At 43.6% G+C, this 26,344-nt stretch overlaps 1 protein-coding gene across 2 annotated transcripts; it reads left to right on the top strand.

Moving 5' to 3' along the window:
- Positions 1–1,166: 1,166 nt before the first annotated feature.
- Positions 1,167–25,325, top strand: RBM5 (RNA binding motif protein 5). 2 transcript variants are annotated; one of them, XM_020915919.2, is made up of 25 exons: positions 1,167–1,281; positions 2,610–2,676; positions 4,723–4,888; positions 5,612–5,767; positions 9,620–9,689; positions 10,180–10,253; positions 12,727–12,810; positions 13,654–13,714; positions 14,200–14,265; positions 14,980–15,140; positions 15,591–15,688; positions 16,300–16,387; positions 16,553–16,630; positions 16,714–16,786; positions 17,655–17,740; positions 18,129–18,213; positions 18,419–18,510; positions 20,131–20,292; positions 20,890–21,039; positions 21,122–21,193; positions 21,966–22,145; positions 22,457–22,531; positions 23,533–23,630; positions 23,709–23,838; positions 24,678–25,325. In XM_020915919.2, exons 2-25 carry the CDS (start codon positions 2,660–2,662, stop codon positions 24,801–24,803), a joined length of 2,448 nt encoding a protein of 815 aa, XP_020771578.1. In that variant the 5' UTR covers positions 1,167–1,281; positions 2,610–2,659; the 3' UTR covers positions 24,804–25,325. The 2 variants fall into 2 exon arrangements, with proteins under 2 accessions (XP_020771578.1, XP_020771577.1); XM_020915918.2 differs by having other exon boundaries at positions 2,607–2,676.
- Positions 25,326–26,344: the final 1,019 nt, after the last annotated feature.

Below are 26,344 nucleotides of genomic sequence, written 5' to 3'. Positions count from 1 at the left end.
TCAAACCAAATTTACTAATTCAAATCCCAGTTACACCACTATAGTGTGGAACCCACAGTGTGACCTTTTAATGTGACCTACTGTCTCTAAAACAAGGACAGTGATAATGGTTTTGACTAGGAGAACAGCATTTGAGATAGCTGTTTAAAGGTAGAGTCAACAGAATTTGCTGACAGATTTGAGTGCAAGGAAAAAAAGTCATGGATGGCTCCCAGGCTGTGTTAATTTTGATATGTCTTCCCAGTGGCTCAGTGGTAAAGAATCCACCTGTAATGCAGGAGACACAGGTAGGCATGGGTTCGATCCCTGGGTCAGGAACATCCCCTGGAAGAAGAGATGGCAACCCACTCCAGTATTGTCTGGAAAATCCAGAGGAACCTAGCAGACTACAGTCCTTGGGGTTGCAAAAACTCACACATGACTGAACACAGCATACCACATTAGACAGACAATTAGTAACTATTAAATTGTTCAATTGCTCAGTTGTCTCGGACTCTTGTGATCCCATGGACTGCAGCATGCCAGGCCTCCCAGGCCTTCACTATATCCCGGAGTTTGCTCAAACTCATGTCTATTGAGTCGATGGTGCCGTTCAACTGTTCTATTAACCCTGGAAGGTAACTTTCCCGTGTCCATGCCTTAGACTGAAGATTATCAATAAGATAATATTCTGAAGACTGCCTTTAAGAATCCTCTGAATTACCAGAAACCTCAATTTTCTTACTTGCAAAATGGGTTTAACAGTCATCTCAAAAGGTTATGAACATGGAAATAGATATTTGTGAAGCATGCAGCCCAATAATAAAATCTAGCGTTCCATAATGCAAAAGGTGATCAACCTGCGTTCCTTCTACTAAAGCCATATTAAATGTGTTGGTTTACATCACGTCAGTGAAAACAAACTGTACTAAGGCCCATGGAGCAAAGGCAAATAATTACTATGCTTAATAAAGATAAAAGGTCTAATCCGGATCTGGAAAAGGTAGACAAGGCCGAGGTTTTGAAGAAACCTTTCTTCAAAACACGTAGGAAATTGACACAGGCCGTAGTTAAGTGACATGCTGCCCTAGCGACCACAGTTCCCAGCAGCCCTCGCGCAGCCAGACACCTTCGCGGACTGGCGGCCTCCTCAGGAAACGTGTGGTGGGGGGAGGGGATAGGCGCGAGGTACTGTGGGTAGGAGACGGCCGTCGGCGGAGGCGCCATTTTGTGAACCGGGCGTACCCTGTTGGAATTCCTTGGCATAAACTGCTGCTGCTGCTACTTCCGTCCTTCCTGGGGGTAAGTGCGGCGGCCGCCCGTAATGACTGGCGGTTGTTTCTGCTGTGGCAGGCCCTGTAGAGCCTCCCTGTCAGCCGCACGCTGCGGCCCTTCAGCCCCAGCGGGATCTCGAAGGGCTACCCGAGGCATTGGAGGGCCGCGCCCCTCCTCTCCACCAGCGCTGTCAGCTTTCAGAGAGCGTTCTCCCGGCCAGCCCGAGGCCCTTTTCTCTTGGAGCTGTGAGTGCGCCCCTCCCGGGATGTGTCTCCAACTCCCAGGCCAAGTTGAGCAAGGAGTCGTTGTCTGTCCCTCAGATACTTCTCAGGGGCGCCCTGACAGTCTCTAGCCGCCATAGCTCTGCAGGTTCGCCTGAATCAACTCTCCGGAAAGCTGTTCGGTGAAGGGTGATCTGGGGCTGGGAACCCCTTGGGGGTCGGGAGGCGCAAGTGCACGCAGGAAGAGAAAGTCGGATGCCTGAGTCGGTCGCGCAGTCCGTGGCGCCGCCATCTCGTCCGCGCCTCCCCACGGAGGTGGGTCTGGGCAGTGCCCAGGCGTTGTGAGGGGCTGCAGCAGGGATTCTTTCCAGGGCCTTGTTCCTCCCTGGTGGTTCTGTTCCCTGTATTAATTCACATGTTCGTTGAGCGGCTGCCTAGAACAGGCGCCAGGGAGGGCTGTAACTAGTTTCTCAGACCTCGCAAGCATTGAGGGCCGTCTAGCTGTGTGATGTTTTACCACCGTCAGTGCGCAGCGGGGCCAGGCTGGCTGCCTCAGGGACCTGTGGTGATTATTGTTACCTTGGAATTAAGTCGTACGGAAGTTTACTCTTGCTAATATAACTTTGGATCTGCCGTTGCGTTTTAAACGGAGTCGATTTTCAGTTAGCCCAGTATTGGCTTTCTGAAAGGTTTTAAATTTTTCATGAGTAATTTTTGAATTTCGTTTAGCTCCTTGTATTAATAAAGACACTTTCGATAATGTTTTATGGACCAACTACCCCATTGGAGTTGCTTTGATTCAGAACACAGGGAGCTGATTGCAGCTGTACCCTTTTTGCTTTGTAATCCTACAGTGGGAGCAGGGAAGGAATCTTCTGCTTGCATCCTTTTATGGGTTTGTGTTTGAATATGGAATCTAATATTTTTAACTCTGCTCGCCTTCCTGCTATGCTCATTGTTAATAAAACCATCGCTTGATTTTAATGTTTACAGTCGGTCCCCACCCCTCAACCTTAGATCATCACTGTTAATGGTTTGAAGAAATTCCAGTCTCAGTGGTGTCCCAGCTATGAAACAGTTGACTTAGGTGATCTCCTAGATTTGCAGCAACGGATCTCTCTTGTCTCCTAGAAGAAAGCAAATTTGAACCTTTTGGCGCAGTGTCCTAGATCTTCAGTAGAACAATGGGTTCAGACAAACGGTAAGTTATTACTGTACGTGCCTTTGATCTCAATATTTTAATGGGGAGTGAACTATTTGTTGAAAATTGTTTATCATACTAATATTTGAGTCTGTGTTTTGTGTCATGCATTCTGTGAGCACTTTCATGATACTTGGTTGCACAAGCCCGTGGTTTAATGAGATAATGAAAATACTGTGTGAACTGTCCTGTGGTAAAAGAAGTTGAGGGGACTGTTAGGAACACTTAGGAACCTGTGTTTTCTTGGAAACAGCTGGGAAAGCTTCCTGGAGAAAGTATTCTCTTAAGGTGAAGCCTGAAGGGTAAGAAAGAATTAAGCAAAGAAGGGCTCCGTGGAGTAGGAGATCATGAAGGTTCCTGGTATGGATAAACAGCCTCTGGCAGAAAGTAGGAAATTGTCCTGTCTCTTTGCATAGTACCTGGCAGTCAGTGAAGGCCAGTTCTCATATCCCCTCCATGACAAGATGATCCAGATTATAGAGCTGAGAAGCTTTGGGCCATGAGTTACATTAAAAAAGAAGAAAGAAAAACTGCTAAAGAATTAACAGAGAATTAAGATGAGAGCATTTGGCTCTTGTGTCATCTGTGGGGTCTCCCCTTCAAACCATTTGATTTAAACACACAACTTCTGCTTATTCAGCCAGCTGCCTCCTTAATATTGAGTCCAGTCCCAGTGATAGATCAAACTGATGGCCCACTGGGACTCAGGAAATGTTCATATTACATGATGTCATTGTTTGATTCCAAATAAACATTTACCATTTTAGGGTCTCTCATTCACATACTTTACATTGTGAAATTGCCCTGGACTATTTGTCCTCATTCACTTCTTTTTATTAAATCTGTATACTCTAAATGATGCCCTTATAGGACTTCCCTTTATTTTGTCCTTACACAGTTTTATGAATCTGGTAAACAGTTTATCAAAGAACTGTTTGTAAAGAGATACAGAGGTGTAGAACAGTCTGTTGGACTCTGTCAGAGAAGGCGGGGGTGGGATGATTTGAATGAATAGCATTGAAACATGTATATTATCATATGTGAAACAGTTCTCCAGTCCAGGTTTGATGCATGAGACAGGGTGCTCAGGGCTGGTGCACTGGGATGACCCTGGGGGATGGGATGGGGAGGGAGGGGGGAGGGGGGTTCAGGATGGGGAACACATGTGCACCCATGGCTGATTCATGTCAATGTATGGCAAAAACCACTACAATATTGTAAAGTAATTAGACTCCAATTAAATAAATTAATTTTTAAAAAAAGAACTGTATCTGTGGTCCAATGGCTTTAAGCCTTTTGTTATTAGATTTTTCCTGTAAAGCCCAGTGCTGCCCAGTAATCAAAAATAAATCAGATGTTATAGGAAATAATGTTCTCTGATGATGCTGCTTATTATAACAATTGAACTTGGTTAACTGCCTAACGGGGAAAAAAAGAAAAACTACTCATCCAGTTCAGTAGTCCATTTCTCCATAGTGAGAATACGCTTCAGAGTGGATGAGTCAGGATATGTTCTCCTTTGAAACTGAATGAAATGAGAATACATTTGACCCTTAAACAACACAGATTTGAATTGTGCAGATCCACTTACAGGCAGATTTTCTTCAATAAATACCATACTACATGATCCGTGGTTGACTGAATCTGTAGATGCAGAACTGGGTATACCAGAGGGCTTACTGTGCGACTTGAGCATCCATGGGTTTTGGTATCTGCAGCGGGCCTAGAAACAGTCCCTGGCAGGAACAACTGTAATTGCAGTCTTCCTATTTAAATTGATCACTGAGATCTGAAATCAGGGAAGAAAGGAGTGATGTGTAGATCCCAGGCTTGGGGAAATGCAGGATAAACATGGACAGACAACCTCTCTGAATTGTAATTGTCTCAATTATAAGTTGTTATTTGATGATAAATTTTAAGGGATGCACTGCACTATTTGGATACCTTATAAACCAAAATACAGATTGAAATTTTTTTCAACCGTGTTTTTTAAAGGGAAAAAATGTGATATACTTAAGAATAAAGGAAAATTTTCTTCCCTGACAGAGTGAGTAGAACGGAGCGCAGTGGAAGATACGGTTCCATCATAGACAGGGATGACCGTGATGAGCGTGAATCCAGAAGCAGGCGGAGGGACTCAGATTACAAAAGATCTAGTGATGATCGGAGGGGTGATAGATATGACGACTACCGAGACTATGACAGTCCAGAGGTGAGTGACCAGCAACTATTTATGGAGTTGTTAGAACTATGAAATAAATATACCAAGTGTGGGAATCTCTCAGGTGGAGTGTTCTATTCAAACACTTTAGTATTCTGAAATCTGGTTAGTCAGCTATAACTCTCAAAGACAGACTGAGCTTTGTAGTCAGAATTATTATCCAGGGTTTACCTAGGGCTCACCAGGCACTCTTTTGAGCACATGACTTAGATGAACTCATTCAAATCTCACTACAACCACATAATGTAGTTACTGTACCCATTTTAAAGATGAGTCAGTCGGGGCATAATTATGTACCATCCCTTGGCCTAAGATAGTTTCTGAAAGTTGTAGTTTAATATTATAGCATAGCTTTTTTTCACATTTCTTTCCATATGCATCAACTTTGTTTAGAAGTAATATTGTGCTGCCCATATAATTTAGCACTTTTTTTCTTTTTTTATGCATATAATCATTTTAATTAGTAATACTGTTTATGTGTTGATATACTGTTCAGTGAGTTGTTAAACCATTCTTCCTGAAATTAAATGATTGTTGCCAGGTTTGGGGGTTTTTGTTTTTTGCTATTTTAGAAGACACTATGGTGAACTTCGTCGTGGAATTATTGTATTATCTCTGTCCCTAAAGATGAATTATTAGGAGTGGAGGGAGTGGATCAAAGAGGATAAAAAGCCCAGTGTGATTTGAATTGCATTTTTGTTCATTGTAAATCAGAGAGAACGTGAAAGAAGGAACAGTGACCGATCCGAAGACGGCTACCATTCTGATGGTGACTACGGGGAACATGACTATAGGCATGACATCAGTGACGAGAGGGAGAGCAAGACCATCATGCTTCGCGGCCTTCCCATCACCATCACGGAGAGCGATGTAAGGGGGACCAACTGTTCTATTGAGCTATCAGTAGGCCCAGCAGATTCTGAGCTTCTACCATTGTTTTCTTTTTTTTTTTTTAACCATTATTTTCCTGTGTTCTTTTTAGCTCAAGCTTATATCTAGTGAAGTACTTTTCTATAATTAGGGTGAAGTTCTCTCAACCTAGCTCATAGATAATCTCTGTATTTAGACTTTGAAGCTCAATATATAGTTTTCAGAACTACAGGGAGCAGTTTTTATTCTTTCAGTAATAGCTTTTAGAAGGTTGTCACTACATTTTTGTTGAATTGGTCACTTATTCACTGAGATTATATCCATAAGAACATTTTAATAATCCAGCATCCTTTGATTTGATGGAAATTGTATTCTCCATTTGAAATTTCTGGAAAGCCTTTTGACAAGCCTGGCTTCCCACTTCTCAGACTGGTCAACTATGGCTTTGGTGTACTGGGCACTGCCTGGTTTCCAGTGGTATCTCTGGCCTTCACCCATTCCTTCCAGCCCCATCCACCATTTGGCATCTGCTGCAGGCGACTTTGGATATGTCCATTGTTCTACCAATGTGCCCCCGTGCCACCACCCCCCCTTTTTTTTTGCCGTGCTATGTGGGCATTTAGTTCCCCAACCAGGGATGGAACCTATGCCCCCTGGGTTGGAAGCACAGAGTCTTAACCTGTCTAGTTGTGGACATGGGCTTAGCTGCTTTGCAGCATATGGGATCTTAGTTCCCAGACCAGAGATCAAACCCACGTCCCCCGAATTGGAAGGTGGATTCTTAACCACTGGACCACCAGGGGCATCTCCAGGCAGAATTTCTTATGTGTATCCCCAACCCTTGAACTCAGGAGGCTGCTCAGCCAATGTCTGTAAAATGAATGTGATGTTTTGAAGTATATTTAATAAACCATATAAATGCACAGTATTATGCCAGTATCTGTTGCCTTGGGGTATTCAAGGTAATAGTCTGACTATGAATTTTAGAGCTGTATTGAGTTCACACGGCCTTGGTCTTCTAAAACACTGGGAGTGACAGAATGTGAGATGGGATGTTTGAGTTAATAGTGGGTATTTATTTGTGTTCCAAAGCACACTTGCTCCACTGTGTACTGTTACACTGCAGAACCGTGGATCCTGCCTCAGAAATGCTAAAGGATGATAGCTAAAGTCAACAGATAATGAAGACATTGCAGAGTAGAAAGGGATAAGTGTCAGAAGAGGTCTTGTTGAAAGTAGTTCTGTGGAGTAGTAACTCGAGGCTTCTTTAAGGGAGCTGTGTTGACTGGTAGAGGGTAAGGAAGAGCTCCAGGGAGCTGTTAGTTGAGCTCATTCTTAAGGGATAGAAAATCTTTTGATCTGGTGAAGAACTGAGGATAAGATGTGGACTGACCCTCACTAGCTTAATTTGACTAAAATCAAAGACGTTTGGCAGGAGAAAAGCTTATTTGGGGGCCACTGCTGGAATCTTTGAAAGCCCAGCTAAGTATAAAAAAAGCTGCTGAAGTTTCTGCCTGGTAACAAGCTGTGCAGGTTTGAATGATAGAATCAGGGAGTGGCAGGGGCTGGAAGGAAGGCAGAGCTGAGCTCAGGTAGCAGTAACTATGGGCATGTAGAGTAGGGGGTAGAAGAAATCCTACAGGAGTCAGTTGAGGAAAGTTTACTTGTTGATCATGTTGTTCCCTTGAGTCTGTTAAGCCTGTGGCCCTTGAAGTCTGCAGAAGTGGGTGGCAATGGGGAGAGCAGTGCCCTAGCCGACCCTGGGGGCACTACCTTCTGATAATGAAATAAGATTTTAATGCTTGTTTATTTCAGGCTTCTCAGGGAACTAGAAGTGCTTACCATAAGAAGGCAGGTTTTTCCAAGTAAACTTTCTGAGATTCCCCAAATTTGTGCAATATTTGTGGGAAATTTGCTTATTGGGCTCTTTGGTGGTGGTTTAGTTGCAAAGTTGTGTCTGACTCCTGTGATCCGTGGACTGTAGCCTGCCAGGCTCCTCTGTCCATGGGCTTCTCCAGGTGAGAATACTGGAGCGGGTTGCCATTTCTTTCTCCAGAGGATCTTCCCGACCCAGGAATCCAACCAGGGTCTCCTGCATTGCAGGCAGATTCTTTACCAACTGAGCTATGAGGGAAGCCTCCTCATATTGGGATCTTTAAAAGCATTTTAAAATTATAGTATTCTCTTGAACTTCAGTTTATCACTTTCATCATTTTTTTTAATCCCCTCACTGACATGTGAACTCCTAGAGTAACTACATTTAGTCAATTATGTTACTATGTGTGTTACTGTATCACTGTATTCATAGAGTTTGTCTTCAGTTACTCTGGTAACTAAGTTTTCAGTAACTATGTTACCAAGCATGAAGTTGAGTCAGGTGATTGGGTCTGGCTTGATGTAACGCTTCTACATACTCTCTATTTGTGGTAGTCTCCAAAGCCACTAGGAGTATTGACTTATGCTCTTAGGGGAAATACAAACTTAGATTCCTGTAAGCCCCTGGTCACAACATTTTCATTAACAGATCAGTATATAGCCTTATTTTGTGGATATTTCTGTTTAAAAGTGTCTTATTTAATATATACTTTGATTCATTAGCATTGAACTCACAGCCAACAGCACTGTAACTCAGGTCTGAAGGAAGCTTTTCTAACATATCTTCTCTGTAAAGTGCATCACAACCTTCCTTCTTGCATTAGAAACACTAGATGGCACTTCAGCGTTACACCCGGAGAGCCATTTTATTTTATTTATTTTTTTAATTTTTATTTTATTTTATTTTTTTGGAGAGCCATTTTAAACAGTGAAATCGCCAACAAAAAGTACAAAAATGTGAAATACCTGCCACTAAATAAACTAGTAGAAGGACATCTGTTTACAATATGAAAGCTGAAACAAAATATAGCGTAACCTCTTCGAGGAACATGTACGTCAGGCACCTCAAATTTTTTACTACTCTCCTCATGTCTGCAAATGACCTTGAAAGCGCTAGTAGTATTCATTTGGAGTATAATGAATTTTAATTAGTAGGCACATCCACCCCAAATAATATAATCCTGCAACCTTTACATGTAATAATGAAATGGGGAAGCCACTAAGAGTCTCTCACAAATTTGTCCCTGGTGTTTTTCCTGAGAGTATTGCTGCCTGGTTTGATTGCTGAAGAGACTGATGTCTCTTTTTAATGTATTTTGCCTTTTGCAGTGAAGGTTTGATCTGAAATCAGTAATGAGCTTAACAGCCAAAGTATTTCTTCAGGCCCAATTCATGTTCACTCTGATTTACTAAGAGTCTAAGAATATTACAAGTGTTTTTTTTTTTATGTAAATGTAAGGAAACATTTCTTTAAGACATTGTGCAAAAAATGTTTATCTTAAAGGAGTTCCTTGTTTTGGGGCTATTGATTTCTTAGTCTCCTTCAAAGACTCTACTTACTCTACTTCAGAGCATGATGACATATCATCTGCCTCTTTTAAATCTTTTTCTCTTCTCTGGTCCTTTAGAACAAAGGACAAGATTAGCCTGGGGGGCAGGTGGAGGCTTGAGGGTCAGCACACCACAAGCAAGGCTGTGTCTCACAATATCAGGTAGCTATACTTGAGGAAATCCCCCATCAGCAGGTAAAGAAGGCTTTCAGAGCTATTACAGTACATCAGTTTCTATGAGAAGCATCCCTTCTTTTATTCTATTTTTAGACTAATTGCATTTTGATGATAGAAATTTAAAAGCTTGGCCAATTAAGCTTAAGTAACATAAGCTTAAGTTGATGTAATCCCTAGTCTTTGAACTCTCTTTAGTGTGGAATGGTTTGTGGCTAAAGCTTTAACAGTAAATGTGTAAAACCCTGTGCAGATTCGAGAAATGATGGAATCCTTTGAAGGCCCTCAGCCTGCGGACGTGAGGCTGATGAAAAGGAAAACAGGTGAGAGCTTGCTTAGTTCCTGCTGTTCTGGTTCTCTTCCCCATTCGCACCTCAGTCCCTAAAGAACATCCTGATATTCCCCAGTCTTCAAGCACATGAATTCAGAATGAAAGGTTTGCCATGGCTAAGGAATGTGACTCTTTGAAAACGATGTTAGAAAGCATCCGAGGACCTTTTTAAAAACTTTGTTTTTAGGGGCTTTTTTTTCCCTTCGGTAAGTAGTGATGTATAAACTCCTTGTTTGACTGTTTGTAATCGGTTGCATGGTTACTTTTTAAGCGTGGAATCAAATCGAGTGGCATTTAGTTCAGGCGGCTTGGTTCCTTGCCATGGCAAAGTATCAAGAAGATCCCCAAGTCAAGTCACATTTGTAAAGCTGCTTCCCAATTGGCTTTGTCACGCAGTGTTGAAGCAGTGGGAGAGAGATTCACCTGTTATAAAGGAACTGACTAACACGAGTATCCCGTCTATATCTGAATGCTGTCTCTAGGTGTAAGCCGTGGTTTCGCCTTCGTGGAGTTTTATCACTTGCAAGATGCTACCAGCTGGATGGAAGCCAATCAGGTTGCTTCACTCACCAAGTCTAGATATTCATGAAAATGGAACAAGTCTGTACAATTAAAAAAAAAAGGTTGAAGGAGTGGTTTGTTCCAAAGGAGTGACTTTAAAAAAAAAAGCTTTGTATATATTAAAATTGATGTTACTGGAATAAATACAGTACCACACATTACACTGCAGAATTTGCTCTGCCTTTAAACATGGCTGCCTGACATGGCCTTGTTAACCACTGAGTATTTGTCTGGTAGTTATCAGAACATCTTGAATATTCCCCCTTTCCTCCCCTGATTATATTCCTGTTTATTATGTCCCTTGAGAGTCATCTTAGATTATCCAACTCTCAATTTGACAATTAATAGAATATAATTGAAGTCTGCTGTAGGAATTTTGTAAGTAATTATTTCAACTTGGAGATCTCAAGCCTCCTAGAGGCATAACTGCTCATATGGGTCTTCAAGAACTATTTAAGGATCTAGTAGAATTTATGAACAGTAAGTCTGATGAGATTAGCCTAAGAGCTGGTGTCCTGCTGCTGTCTAATCTAGTTAGAGTGGCATTAACATCCTAATCTCCCTGAGAATGCCTCTTACAGTCTGTTCAAAGCAAATCTTTGATGATTTCTTTGATGTGGCATTAACTGAAGTGTTCTACAGTTTGTCAAGATAATGTTTAGTGCTTGGCACATAAATAACATTTTTTGCCAGAACTCCAAAGCACAGTATTGAATGCCTTAACCAGGTGCATTCTGGGAAGTTTGCTTAACTCATTATGTTGCTTCTCTGCAGCATTTTATGATTTGTCACTCATAAATAAGAGTTATATTCTTTGGAAACTTAATATCATTAATAATGAAACTCACTAATGAGGATATCATTTTGATTGACTTGTTAGGTTTTTAAGCCTCTCACATCCTTAACCCAGAGGTGACAACCTGATCTTATAATGGTAGATCTTAATTCATTTCATACCATGGACACCATCCTAGTAAAATTTAGGACATACACAAGCTTCAGGTGAACGTGCTTTCTTTACACAACAGCATCTTTTTAAAGCATCATATTAATATAGTGGATGTATCAGAATGACTTGGGAGTTTAAAAAACTCCTGGGAAATTAAAACCTGAAAGACACTTAAAAGCGGCACAATTTTAATGTATACAAAGCTGTGTTAATGTGTAACTATTTCATTACAGTTCAAATTCACTCCAGAAATGAAAGGCCAGTAGGATTAGGGACTCAGTGATAGTTTGGAGTCTCCCCAAACCAGCACATCCCTCCTAGTGGGATGATCTGTTGACTTATCTCCCAGCTTCTTTATTTTTGCTTCTATACAACACAGTGAGTGGATGACCTTCAGCTCTTTCCCTCTTGGCCAGACATGCAGTCTTGCCTTTAGATATTGCAGAGACAACATTCACAGCATGTCTTAACTCTTCCAGGATTTGCAAGAACCAAATTACTCAACAGTATGTATGTTTGGAGGGGTTAGACTCCTTTAAAAAGTTTGGATATCTAACCTCCTACTTAAATCCCTTCTGACGGTGTCAGAACACCCCGCTCCCTTTCCCTCCCCCCAGAAAGAAACAGAAAAGGTGTTCCTGTTAAATGAAGGCTCTTTGGGGGCAGATGCTGGGTGTGCTCTTGGTAAACTGATTCAGCTTGGAATTTTCACCTTTGAAAACAAAATCCCTTGTAGTCACACAGTTGACTAGAAGGATGAGGTGGTATATGAACACTTACACACTTTTCCTAACCCCCTGAAGAAACTTCATTGGCCTCCTGGTTACTCATCTTGAAGAGAGTACCATCTTATTTCAGTGAAAAACACATCTGTCACTCAGGACATCACGTGATTACACTTGGCAGGAAGAAACCTCATTTAGCTGTTTTTAGAATCGATGGCATTCAGACTAGTGTCTCCTGAGAAAATTGTCACCAGCTTCCCTTTAAAAATGGGTTTCCCTCTTCATTGTCCCCAAAGGACACATCCTGAAGCAGGAATTTGGGTGAAGGGGAAATGTAAAGGCTTTCACTTTGCATAAGGATGTGGGACTGGGGGAAAAGTGAAGCGAAGCCCGAGGACACCACGCTAAGGGCTAAAGTAGGAGACAACCTCAGAACTGGGAGAGTTGTGTCTTCTGCTCTTTGAACTAGACTGTCACCTCTCAGGCAGCCTGTCAATGCTGAATGTTAGGACTTCTGTCTCTGCTGGAGACACGGCCTGGTGCATGTCAGCGTTTATAGCGTGTGTCAGCTTTCTCAGCACTCCCTGACTCCGTTTACCTTTACTCCGCATCCCATTCTCTTACTGCCTATCTGAAGGATTGGATGGGCAGAGTATAGGTGGCGGTGGTTGGTCCTCCCCGTATGTTGTCCATTTAATTCCAGAGCACTGATTTTTCCGAAGTGTGCTCTGCCCTGGGAAAATGGACACATGTTCCTCACAATGGGAATAACTAATTACTTCTTTTTTTTACAGAAAAAGCTGGTGATTCAAGGAAAGCATATTGCAATGCATTATAGCAATCCCAGACCTAAGTTTGAAGATTGGCTTTGTAACAAGGTAAGCACGTGTTCTTCCCAGACAAACCAAACTCTTGGGGTTTTTTGTTTTCTATTTGTTTGACTATCCAAACAAGAAAATGGGTAAAATACATGATCACCAGCTTTTATCATGAGGTGATTTTCATACTTTTTGACTTTCTTGGGTCCTCCTGAGTAGGTATTAGAGGACGGACTCCCTCAAACATGAGAGATTTTAAGAATCAGATTCTAAGCCCAGTGTTTCAATTAAGATTTTACGTTTGTTTTAGTTTATGGTTTCTTCAATTTTAGCGCTCTCATCTTTTGGCAATCTCTTTGTTAACAAAACCCTTTGTGGCCCTGCTTGAGTTATATAAAGGAGTTATATAAGGTCTATTATGAGTGAGGAAGGGTATCCATGGGCAAAACCCTAAGTGGGCAAAATGTCACCAAAGTCACAAAGTAGGTGTTGCTATTGACATTTTGAGAGTACTTGGTGTCACATGTCCAGCAGGACTCTAGACAGTATTTCATTCACATTGGTATTTGTGTATATAGAGTGGTCTATAGAGTGCTTTTCTGACATAAGGGAGAACTTTGCCAGTGGCTTGCTGCAGGGTTTTGGGGTGAACTGAAACTTTTCCCCAACTTGAGAAAAATGGAATTCTACTTCAAAATATGTCAGAATGTATTTTTCTGGGGGTCATTCACATAGTGAGATTTTTAGGTTAATGCTCCTTTGTCTTCAATGCGTGGGATCACCTTCTGCTTTTATTGCTCCTCACTGGGACTTGCCCGAGACCCTATTGTTCTAACCCACTTTGTTACTAGTAAACCTGGCCTACCATGAGATAGAATTACAGATAAAACTTTTTTTTTCCAGTGCTGCCTTAACAATTTCAGGAAAAGACTAAAATGCTTCCGATGTGGAGCAGACAAGTTTGGTAAGCCCAGATTTGGCTGTTTGGGAATATGTATTGAAACTTGACTAATTGGGTTGTCTGTGAACCTAAGGAAAAGTACAGACCGTGGGGCGTTTAAGCAATAATGTATATATTTTCCTTAAACCTTCTACCTTAGGTTAGGTAGTTATTTTCTTTAAACCTCCTGCCTTAGATTTAGTAGATCCTGCTGTTGAGTGCAAGAATACAAAGAGTTCTTTTATTTTTCAAGATTAAGTCAGTCTTCCTGCTTTGCATTCTGTATCGCTTTTCTTTACTACAGAGGTGAAGTCCTCCAGTGGCCTAGTTTTTGCATTCCACATTTAAAATTAATGTCAAAATTAATGAGGTTTTACTGTAGCCACAAATGGTTAAAAAAGAAAACAGCTACGTTTACTTAAAACTTTGGTATATGAATGTATTTCTTGTGTTGGTTTGTTGTATGTCTTCAATTACTGATTCTTCCTCTTTTCTTTCCTTTCTTGTAGACTCTGAACAGGAAGTGCCCCCTGGAACCACAGAATCAGTTCAGTCTGTTGATTACTATTGTGATAGTAAGTGCAAGTGTAATCTTTTGACAGTTATGTTGGAAACTGACCTCCGTTGGATGTTTTAGTTCTCCTGCTCTTATTTTAATGAGGAGCAGTCAGCGGCTTCAGATTGTCTCATTAAAGACTGATTTTTGGATTTCTTTTCAACATCAAAGTGAAAGATATATGCAGTTGACACTTAAAACAACATGGGTTTGAACCATGTGCATTTATGCTGATTTTCTTTCTTTCTTTTTTTTTTTAAAGAATGCTACAATACTACACTGGGCTTCTCTGGTGGTTCAGACAGTAAAGAATCCACCTGCAGTGTGGGAGTCCTGGGTTCAATCCTTGGGTTGGGAAGATCCCCTGGAGGAGGGCATGGCAACCCACTCCAGTATTCTTGCCTGGAGAATCCCCATGGACTGAGGAGCCTGGTGGGCTACAGTCCATGGGGTCGCAGAGAGTTAGATCTGACTGAAGCAGCTAAGCACACACAGTACTACACTATTTACTGGCTGAATCTGGGGATGTGGAACTACCAGTACAGAGGGCTGGCTGTAAAGTTAGACACAGATGTTCTGTTGCGTGGTGGGAGTGGGGTCAGCACCCCCTCATCCCCCTGCATTCAAAGGTCAAATATACGGGAAACCTCCCAAAATGGATTTGTTTGTACTTGAATCTGCTTTGAAAGGCATTGGTGGTAGAAATGCATGTCTCTGTCTTGTTCACCTGCAGCGATCATACTTCGAAACATAGCTCCACACACTGTGGTAGATTCCATCATGACAGCACTGTCTCCCTATGCATCCTTAGCTGTCAATAACATTCGCCTCATAAAAGACAAACAGACCCAGCAGAACAGAGGCTTTGCGTTTGTGCAGCTGTCTTCTGCAATGGTGAGATGTTCATTGGATCTTTTCTTTTTAAAGAAACTGAAATAAGAGGCGTGGTTCATCCAGTTGTGATACTACGTCTAATGCTCTTGGAGTCCAAAGTTCAAAACTTAAGTAATGACAGTTATTGCAGTGCTAAATTATAGGCTGATGGCTATAGTAAGTGGTAAAAATACCATTGGTATACCTGTAGATAACCTGCTGAACTGAAGTCTGAGCCACAGTTTAGTCTTTTTTCATGCTTTTCAATTGACCTAAGCACTGACTCCTTTAATAATACTAGATACCTTGAAAGAGGGCTTTTTTATTTCTCATGATTTCATATCCACAGATAATAATGAATTGCTATTCCTTTTTTTTTTTTTTAATATTTCTTTGACTAGGATAGGTGGTAGAGATTTTCAGTTACGTGACAAAAATGACAAAATTGTTTTTCTTCACATTCTCCTGCAGGATGCTTCTCAGCTGCTGCAGATACTACAGAGTCTCCATCCTCCTTTGAAAATAGATGGCAAAACTATTGGGGTTGATTTTGCAAAAAGTGCCAGAAAGTGAGTTGCTTCATTGCCCTTACTTCAAACCGCTGCATCTGCATGCTTGTCCACGAATGCGCTGCTAACTGCGCTCAAAGCCCATGTTCTCTGCACTGAGGTGCTATCCTTCCTGATTGGCTGGGAAGGATACACTTGTCTTCTTAGCACTTATTCCCTCCTGTCCTCAATAACCAGTTGCCAGAAGGCTTGAGAGCAGGACAAGACAGACTTGGTAGATGGGTTGAGAATATGTGCTATGCAAACTGCTTCAGAATGGTGCAAAGCCATCTGGAAATAATTCTTTCCTTCCACAACAGCATGCTAATACAAAGCTTCATGTATGTAGAGCTTCATTCTAGTGATGTAAATTTCCCATTTCTAGTATCATTACTTATCAAGTAGACACCTTATTAAATAGAAGAGTACAAAAGAGAGCAACGATACTGCAGGGATACATGCCCACTTAGGGCTTTGCCCGTGGAAACACTTGCTCACTCTGAAATGTGTTGCTGGCATTGGAGACCTTCCAGTAAAGTCTGGAGTGAATTACTGTTTTCTGGGTGGCGTGGGGTTAAGTGATGGGAAGCTTACTGATATAAAATCACATGGTTGGATTTTTGTGGTTTCAGAGACTTGGTCCTCCCAGATGGTAACAGGGTCAGCGCCTTCTCCGTGGCTAGTACAGCCATTGCTGCTGCTCAGTGGTCATCCACCCAGGTAAAGGGGAGGATCTTTTTGTTCCAAGTAGTGTGGTGGTGGTGGTGCCCAGATTCACAGAAGTCAGCTCTGTGATTGTGCTTGCCTTAGAAGCTCTCCAAGGACATTTGAAGACCTCAGTGTCCACTAAGTTTGTCTGTGTTTCCTCTTCTTTTGACATTGTAGTCTCAGAGTGGCGAAGGAGGCAGTGTGGACTACAGTTACCTGCAGCCAGGCCAAGATGGCTATGCCCAGTATGCTCAGGTGGGTAGATTGGACCATTATCTGACTTCTGGTCTCCAGAGTATGTCCAAGAATGGCAGCTTTAACGGTGGACTCTTCTTCAGTACTCACAGGATTACCAACAGTTTTATCAGCAACAAGCTGGAGGATTAGAATCCGATGCATCATCTGCATCAGGTAATAGACTTCATATTCTTTTATCTCCTGTTTAAGCTAATACAGTTAAGGACATACAGCTAGATGTTCTCATTAAATCCAAATCAATCTAGGAAAGCCATTTCCCTATAAGACTGGGTGGATTGGGCACATTCAGGGTTGTCACCATGGGCCTAAGCTTCTGGGGGGATATTGGGATTGCTTGTACAATGGGCTTCCCTTGTGGCTCAGATGGTAAGAATCCACCTGCAATGCAGAAGACACGGGTTTGATCCCTGTGTCAGAAGATTCCCTGGAGAAGGGAATGGCTTCTCAACTCCAGCATTCTTGCCAGGAGAATTCCACGGACAGAGGAGCCTGATGGTCTCGAGTCCACGCGGTCACAAAATTTGGACAGGACTGAGCAACTAACACTTGTGCACATCAGGAGCTGATACAAAGCTCCTAGAAACTATGCCATAATGAGCGTTCATTCTTGGAATTCAGTATTTTCCCTCTCTGCTGTTTGGAATTGTGGGTGCCCATGTAAGTTCAGGTGAACAGTCTTATGTCCAGACATCAGTCAGAAGGGTCACTCTTAAAAGCTATTGCTCTAGTTTTTGTTCCAGGATTACAAAGGTGTGGCAGTTAAAATTTATTTTCAACCCCAGAGCAGATGTGGAAACTTTCTTCCCCTTCTTAGCCATCATACAGAATATTTGACTTTGTGTATCACATTCTAGTAGGATTATAAAAATGACAATATCATAGGTTAAAGAGTACTTACTGGGAATTAGGTGGTTAAAAACTGACATATACAAAGGCAGACTCTAGATTGGGCATTCCAGGTAAGGACGTTTGGTTTAGAGTTCAGTACCTTGGCTCTTGTAACTCCAGTGTTTATCATCAGGCACAGCAGTGACCACCACCTCAGCGGCTGTCGTATCCCAGAGTCCCCAGCTGTATAATCAGACCTCCAACCCACCCGGCTCTCCGGTAATCCTGTCATCTTAGATATAGAACTGGTGATTGTTGGGGAAACGGTTGCTGTACAAGTACTGTCTTTTCTCACTGTGTAAGCCAGGATTGAGTAATGCACACACATTCCAACCTTACTTCTTTCTGTCTAATAGTATTATGTACTGAAATAATTTTGTGTCTGTATTTTAAATGCAAGATTCCACACAGGGTCTATTTATACTATGCATGCTTCGACTTGACCTTTAGGAAGACAGTTGTCAGCATGTGTTTTGCTGAAGGATTGCCCTAGACCATTGCTACCGTGGGTCTGTCAGGGGGCCCTTCCTGCTGGATGATTGCAGTGATTTAGTTCTCTTGAGAGGCTTTACAGTTGAAACTATATTGAAGCTGCTGTTCTTTCCAGACTGAGGAAGCACAGCCTAGCACTAGCACAAGTACACAGGCCCCAGCCGCTTCCCCTACTGGTGTAGTTCCTGGTACCAAATATGGTAAGCCAAACCTCATGGGGCTGTTGACAGTTGGAAGGTCCTAGTTGTTGATTTTGTTTAATAAGCACTCCTCTCCCTTTGTGGGTGTCAGCGGGACACGTGGGGATGTGAGAGAAGACGACCTGCTGCATCTCAGTGGCTTAGAATTGGAAGTAAAGCCAGTCTCTACCCTGGAATGATTGTGTGCTGGGTTTTGTTTTTGCAGCAGTGCCTGACACATCCACGTACCAGTATGATGAATCTTCAGGATATTACTATGATCCAACAACAGGGCTGTACTATGACCCCAACTCGCAGGTAATTTAAGGGGTAAAACAGACGTTTTGAGGTGTAATGTACTTACTGAAAAATTCATGAAACTGACACTGGGAGTTCTTGCAGTTCTTTGAATGTTTATTTACATGTATATACATTTGTTCATTTACCAGCACCACGATGAGAGCAAGAACACTCCTAGCATGCTAAACATTCTCTGGTGCCTCTTGTTGTTCGGTACCACCTCCCCTGCCCCAAGCACTGTTCTTTCTCCTATTACCATGGATTGTTTTGTCACGTTAAAATTTTCAGGTGACTTAAATCTTCATGTAGACACCTATATACAAATTTTAAATTGTGATTTTTTTTCAACTGAGAGAAAATTCACATTTCAGCCATTTAGAGTGTTCAGTTCAATAGATTTTTAGTGTAGTCATTGTTGAGCACCTATCATCTAATGTTGATGAACATTTTCATCAATCTGGAAAGAAACCCTATAGCCTATATATTAAGTGGTTACTTCCTAATTCCTTCCCACCCCAGCAACTACTGCTTTCTGTCTGGGTTTGCCTGTTCTAGACATTTTGTATAAATGGAATCAAACAATATGTGACCTTTTGTGTACAGCTCTTTTTTTACTTAGTATTTTTGAGAGTAAAAATGAGCAGATCTGTGGAGTGGATATTTTATTTTTGGCAGTGTATAAAACTTTTTAAAGAGGAAAGGCAACATTAACACTCCATAAATAAGCAACAGTTTATGACCAGAAGCTGTGTATATATATAGAATAGTAAAAATAAGTGCTTTTAACAGGAACTTGGCATTGAGAGCTTGTGGTTTCTGAGAGTCAGGTGTGAAGCTGTGTGGGACCTGCCAAGCGGGCTGGGCCTGTACATGTTTCTTCCACTGCTCTTGTGGAGTCTGGCCATTTCCCAGGCCATTCTTCTTGGTGGCCGTAAAAGTTGTGGCTCCTGTGTCTGACATGCACCACCTCCCCTGGAAGAGATACAAAAGGCAGTCTCTCCTGAACCCCTGTTGAGCAGGTAGAGTAAGCGATTGGAGAAAAGAGAAGAGGAGAGATAGCTGCTACCCATTCTCTGTTGTCGTTCTCCCCACACACTTCAGATCAGGTTCCTTCACCTGTCACCTCCTTCTGGGTTCCCAAGCTGGTGTTTTACAACCCTGTTTGGTTTCCCAGGTGTCCAAACAGAACAGACAGGGTTCTGTATGGTTAAACCTAACAATGAGATGTTAACTGATTGTCATGGAGGACATGTGAGAAAAAGCTCCTTCTGAACCACTTGCTCTGGCCACCTGGTTTGTGTAAATGGTCTGTCTGTGGAAAGGAGTCGGACTTACTGCTCTTTGGGTACCCTCCAGGCCCAGGGATTAATTAATGGAAACTCGAGACTCTCGAAACCACATTCTACTCACCCAAGAAGTTTCACACCTCTTGGCCAGCTGGTTCATCACCCTCACCTACACCAAGGTGTATAGCACCTCCTCTCTGCCCAGGAAATATTACTGGTCTGCAACAGGCTTTATGTTTTTATGTTTAATTTTTTTGACAAAGTAATGTAGATGTAAAGGAGTAAAAACACGCCTTTAGGTTAGTGGTTTGACCCAGGAGAAAGTCTGCATTAATTGTGTTTTTTATTCTAGTACTACTACAATTCCTTAACCCAGCAGTACCTGTACTGGGATGGGGAGAAGGAGACTTACGTGCTGGCTGCAGAGTCTAATTCCCACCAGCAGACAGGCCTGCCTCCTGCAAAAGAGGGAAAGGAAAAGAAGGAGAAACCCAAGAGCAAAACAGCCCAGCAGGTAAGATCACGACCCAACCAGCAGACCCATTTCTCTCTGTTTTTGTTTTTTTTTTTTAATCGAGGGGTGGGGTGGGGCTGTGGCATTTAGCTTTATTTGGATTCTTAAAAACTGGGTCATACATCTTATTTACATTAAGCTCATAGTCTAGTTAGTCACTCAGTCATGTCCAGCTCTTTTGCAACTGCATGGACCATAGCGTGCCAGGCTTCTCTGTCTGTGGAATTCTCCAGGCAAGAAACTGGAGTGGCTAGTCATTCCCTTCTCCAGGGCATCTTCCCCACCCAGGGACCAAATCTGGATCTCCTGCATTGCAGGCAGATTTCTTTACCATCTGAACCACAGGGGAAGCCCTAAGTTCCTAGAGCATTGTGCAGTTTTCTAGTGTCATTCTTTGTTATCTTGTCAGTTGTCTGAAAGACTCACAGACTTTGGAACAATATTCGTTAATAACTTTGGTGTAGTATGCAGTATCTCATAAAAGATAAGGGCAAAAGGGATTTTGTTACAGTTTGTTACAATAATGGCTTGTTGTCTTGGCATAGACTGTTTGCTAAATTCCTCTACCTAAATCTCTGTGATTGTTGTTTGATTTAGATTGCCAAAGACATGGAACGCTGGGCTAAGAGTTTAAACAAGCAGAAAGAAAATTTTAAAAACAGCTTTCAACCTGTTAATTCTTTGAGGGAAGAAGAAAGGAGAGAATCTGCTGCCGCAGATGCCGGCTTTGCTCTCTTTGAGAAGAAGGTAACAGTAACAAGGATGACCTTACTTCCTGAGGGCAGCTTAGGTAAAACTTGAGGCTTATGACTTGTTCTCTGTTTCCCAGGGAGCCTTAGCAGAAAGGCAACAGCTCATCCCCGAATTGGTGCGAAATGGAGATGAGGAGAACCCCCTCAAAGTAAGGAGGCACCGGCTTTAAACCAGTGTTTGAGGGCTGTGTCTGCTTTGTGTCTCAGTCTGATCTGCATCTTGGCTAATGTCAAAGTGTTAGTCACTCGGTCATGTCCAACTGTGTGTAACCCCATGGTCTGTCCGTGGAACTCTACAGGCAAGAATACTGGAAAAGATTGCCATCCCTTCTCCAGGGAATCTTCTGACCCAGGGATCAAACCTGGGTCTCCTGCATTGCAGGCAGATGCTTTACCACTTGAACTAAGCATCTGGCTAATCTCATTCCTGCTTAAAACGGATGTGTCCCTGTCAATGGGTATCTGAAGCAGCTTATGCACACAGAATCTATATTCAGGGCTTTGTGAGAGCAAGTGAGACGGAACAGAGAATAAAGCCCAGATTCCTGAGCTCAGTTAGTTGAGTTTTATTGCATTTGTAAATAGTGAGTTTTAACAGTCTGGAAAGAGAAAATTAAGACCAAAAAAGCGTGTTTTACTTGGTAGATACTTACCTGAGTGGGTTATTACTCTGATCTGTTGTATTTGGGGTTTTCAGACATGGTCAGTAGTTTGAGAAAAGCCATCCAGGAAGTCTTCTTGGTTCCCAAGAGGGTTGTTGGTGGGAGCCTGTCGGGCCCAGCACCGGAAGACCTAGCTCTCTCACTAATGTGTGACGTATGGGTAATGGGCATTCTCTCACAGCTTGGATTAGGCGTTACTTTAGCCATTGCTGTTTCTTTGTTGTACATTTCCAATGACCCACCTTCCTCTCGTCTCTAGAGGGGGCTGGTTGCTGCTTACAGTGGTGACAGTGACAACGAAGAGGAGCTGGTGGAGAGACTTGAGAGTGAAGAAGAAAAGCTGGCCGACTGGAAGAAGATGGCCTGCCTGCTCTGCCGGCGCCAGTTCCCAAACAAAGACGCCCTGGTCAGGCACCAGCAGCTCTCAGACCTCCACAAGGTGGCCATGCTTCTCTGAGCTGATCTGACGCAGGGAGGGGAGACAACGAGATGCTGTGGGTGCCCTGATGGTAGTGAGGGTTCAGTAAATTCCTGCATTAAGTGATTGCCTCTTAGAAGGCTGCTCCTCAGTATAGTCCGTTCCAGATTGTGAGTAGAAAGGAGCATGGCAGCTCCAGGTACACCCAATTCTGGCTTTCCTGTTGTAATGTAATGAATTGGACTTTGACTTGGAGCACAATAGATACTAATAATGTTCTGACATCTCAAATTAGGAAGATATGAATTACGTTTGTTAAATCTCTCACACAGCAAAACATGGACATCTACCGACGATCCAGACTGAGCGAGCAGGAGCTGGAAGCCTTGGAGCTGAGGGAGAGAGAGGTGAATGGGGGTCAATGTGCCACTCGAGTGTCTTGGGGTAACTGCCCTTGGCTTTTATTTGTAGCACTTGTTCCAGGTCCCAGGGACAGGGTAGGATATGTCACGTATCTGTCACCTGGCCGTCATGGCTCATGTAGACTGGACCCAAGCTGTGTGCACTGTGAGTCCTGCACTGTCCTTTCATGAGGGTGCTCAAGACCACTCACAAGTCCTGAGTGCCAGAGACCCACTGGTGAAGTACACTGGGTTTTAATAAGGATAGAGTGAGCTTGTTTGGCCAGGGAAGCCTTTGTAGATAGTGAGGGGAGCTTCAGATGAGTCCTAGGGAACAGCCGGGCACAGAATGATTGCAGGTAACCTAGAAGGAAGCAGTGGGGTCACTAATGAGCAGTCACTTGGTAGTTGATGAAGCAGGTTGACAGCCAACCACCCAGGGGTTTAGGTACAAATGGAGGCCTATGGGTTAGAGATGAACCTCTGAGCAAGTTACTTGAAGTTGCTCACCCCAAGACAGTTCTGAGGTATCCATAGCTAAAGCTTTTTACCTTCCTATTTTTTTCCCACTGTTTTATGGTGCCAGCTCCCCAGGGACTATAGAGCAGGTCTCAGGAAGCCACCTCTTGGCTCTGTCTTCCTGGAGGTGGGCCTGTCCAAATGCTGAGGGAGAACAGCAGCCCTGCCCTCCTCTCCCTCAAAGACCTCCGTGCCCACACCCAGCAGGCTGGTTGAAGAGCTTGACAAGAGGTGACTTGTTAAATAAAACTGGTTGTTGGAAACGTAGTTTTGCCCCAGGTTCCACACAGAGATCATCTCTACAGACCTACCGTTTGGGATATGACGAAGTGCAGCCAGGGAGACAGGGCATGTGGTATTTGCAGGCACTCGGAAAGGCCAAGCTCCAGATGAAGGAAGCACCTGAGTTGACAGTCTGAAGTGTGGGTGCTTGAGACTGCTACAGATTGAAGTCTGAGTATCTCTAACCGGGCTGTTCTCCCATGTAGATGAAATACCGGGATCGCGCTGCAGAAAGACGGGAGAAATATGGCATCCCAGAGCCTCCAGAACCCAAGCGCAAGAAGCAGTTTGATGCTGGCACCGTGTATGTGTTGTGCACATTTTCCGCTTTCTGAGCCGGGGCTCTGGCTGTTTTGAGTAACTGTGTGTTTGCCACTGGCAGGAATTACGAGCAGCCCACCAAAGATGGCATTGACCACAGTAACATTGGCAACAAGATGCTGCAGGCCATGGGTTGGCGGGAAGGCTCAGGTTTGGGGAGAAAGTGTCAAGGCATCACAGCCCCCATTGAGGTAAGCAGTGGGATTGGGCTTCAGCAGCCTGCAGGCTTGTCCCAGAGGTGAGCCGAGGTGGACGCGCCCAGAGGGCCTGGGCCCCAGTGGGCGTGTCCTCCCCGCAGCCGTCCCATGCTGCGCCCTCTGTTTGAGACGTCATTGGGGAGGATCAGGTGTGGCACCCGTCTGGGTGTTTCTGGGTAAAGCCTCTGCCTTCTCCTAAGGAACTGTGTCTGTCTACATCCTTCGATATAAACAAACCTTAATGCTGACTCAGTAGCTTAGATCGGATTTTCAGAAAGGTACTGTGCTTTAATTTCTAAGTGATTTTTGCTTATGTATAAAACAAATTACACTTTAGTAGGACTTTCATCCATGATAAGAAATCCTTTATTCAGTCAGAGCTCAGGACCAGAGACCCTTGACCCCTGGCCTTCTAGACAAGAGCACCGCCAGTGATTGCTCCCTCCCTGACCTGGCAGCATAGCTTAGAACAAACTCTTGCTGTTGATTTGTGCAGGCGAGTTCTGCTGACTTTGAGCTGTCCTGCCATGATCTGTACCTAAAATTACCAGACCTTCCCTGGGCTTTGGGGCCGTTTAGTAGGCACGGTGCTTGCTGAACAGGCATGGAATTGGGGGAGGGTGTGCTTCTGTTTGCCTTTCTCCCTCACCCATTTGGTCTCTTCAGTCCTTAAACCTACTCCAGGTCTCCAAAGTAGAAATCCTTGTCTTCATTTAAAATTTCTGTCTCCTGATGGATGGTCCAGCTCAGTAGGGAGTGGGCTAGATGTGGGGGAGAGGGAGCATTCCACACCCTACCTGCCAGCTGCTGACTACAATTTTATTACCCCCCAGGCTCAAGTCCGGCTAAAAGGAGCTGGCCTAGGCGCCAAAGGCAGCGCATACGGACTGTCTGGTGCAGATTCCTACAAAGATGCTGTCCGGAAGGCCATGTTTGCCCGGTTCACTGAGATGGAGTGAGACTCGGGGGGATGAGAGAGAGAGATGACGAAGAGCTCCAAAGAGCACAAGGAATGCTCCGTCTCCTGAATTCACTCTGACCACCTTTCTCTTTAAGGGCATGCCCTGTGCTGTTAATGGTTTTTAGGGTGAACCAGTTCATTCTGCAAGGTTCTCCGACTTAAAGGAGTTCCCCTTGTATGGGTTATCTGGTGAATGGCTTGCCTTCCTGCCAGAGGGCCTGTGAGCAGACCAAGGGGACAGTGGGTCTTTTATACTTCGGTGTACATATTGTACTGTAGTGTGTGTTTTACATGTGTAGCCTATGTTGTGGTCCATCAGCCCCTTGCATTCCTAGGGGGTATTGAGATGCCCTAGGGTGGTATGTGACACCAAAGCCGCCTCTGTCATTTGTTGTGCTGTCTTTTCTCGGCAAAAGCCTTATGTATATTTGTATATTACACATTTGTACAGAATTTTGGAAGGTTTTCAGTCTAGTTGCCAAATCTGGCTCCTTTACAAAAGAAATACCTTGAAAAATGAGTGTGTGTCTCTTTATTCTTGGGTGACCAGGTAAGCAGAACATGTTGGAGCCAGTCAAGCCTGGTGATGAAATAAGTATGTGAAAATTAAATCATAACTGAGTCAGCTTTTTCCCCTTCCTTCTACTCCCTTTAGGCCTAAGTGGAGTGTGAGCACTTGTGCATCTTCACTTTTTACAGACTGTAAATCCAGACATGGGGGTAGGCATATTACTGCTCTGTGAGGAACAACCTTCCTGCTTCTGGCCACAATACAGGAGCCCTCTGCTGAGGTGGAGGAGCTGAGAGGCCCTCTCTCCTGAAGCACTCCACTCCAAGTCATCTTAGCTGCCCAGGAGGTGGTAAGGGACATTGCAAGGTTTTCCATTCTCAGCAGTGTCGTCCCGTCCTTGTCATCATTTTGGCCAGCAAGATCGTGCTTGACAAGGGCAGGAAGTGTGCCTGAGTCTGAGGCTGTTCCCAAGACCAGCTATGATGCTGTACCCATGCTGCCCATCTGCCTGAACTGAGTGATTGGGCTTCGTGTTTGGCATTTAGTCAGGGATGGGGGGGAACTTGTTCTTAAAGCTCGAACTCCATGGCTTTTATGAATGGTTATACTTTTCTATTTTCAGGCAGGCCTGGCCGGTATAAAATCAGGATGAAGAGTTGTGCAGGAGGAGCTTTAAGGGCAGGGGCCCTCACTCCAGTTTCCTTGGGGGTACCTTGGAGAAGTTGAGCCTAGCTTTGCTAAGGAGATGTGGAGGCAAATGCGGGCTTGGGAACCTCACAGATGAGGGCCAAACTGTCTTCCCCATCCAGGGTTAGCCAGGGGCCAGGGCAGGGAGACCAGCCCCACCTCCAGAGCCCTCGCAGAAGCTGGTGCTCTTAGCATCAGAGCAGCAGTCACAAGCAGCTTAATTAGACACCCCTGACAGCCAGCCTGGACAGCTTTTGCAGGTGAGGACACACATCAGGAAATCTGGGAAGCAGGTCACCAAAGGCCAAGCCAGTGTAAGCTGGTCCCTGGGGAAGCCACAG

This window comes from Odocoileus virginianus, chromosome 26, assembly GCF_023699985.2.
Source record: "Odocoileus virginianus isolate 20LAN1187 ecotype Illinois chromosome 26, Ovbor_1.2, whole genome shotgun sequence".
Lineage (NCBI taxonomy): Eukaryota > Metazoa > Chordata > Mammalia > Artiodactyla > Cervidae > Odocoileus > Odocoileus virginianus.
This window is presented reverse-complemented; position numbering and strand designations above follow the sequence as displayed.

Excerpts from the sequence above, each read along its gene's own strand:
- RBM5 (XM_020915919.2), top strand. Across the intron at positions 17,741-18,128 it reads CCAACCCACCCGGCTCTCCG|ACTGAGGAAGCACAGCCTAG; the intron begins GTAATCCTGTCA and ends TGTTCTTTCCAG. Across the intron at positions 18,511-20,130 it reads ACTATGACCCCAACTCGCAG|TACTACTACAATTCCTTAAC; the intron begins GTAATTTAAGGG and ends TTTTTATTCTAG.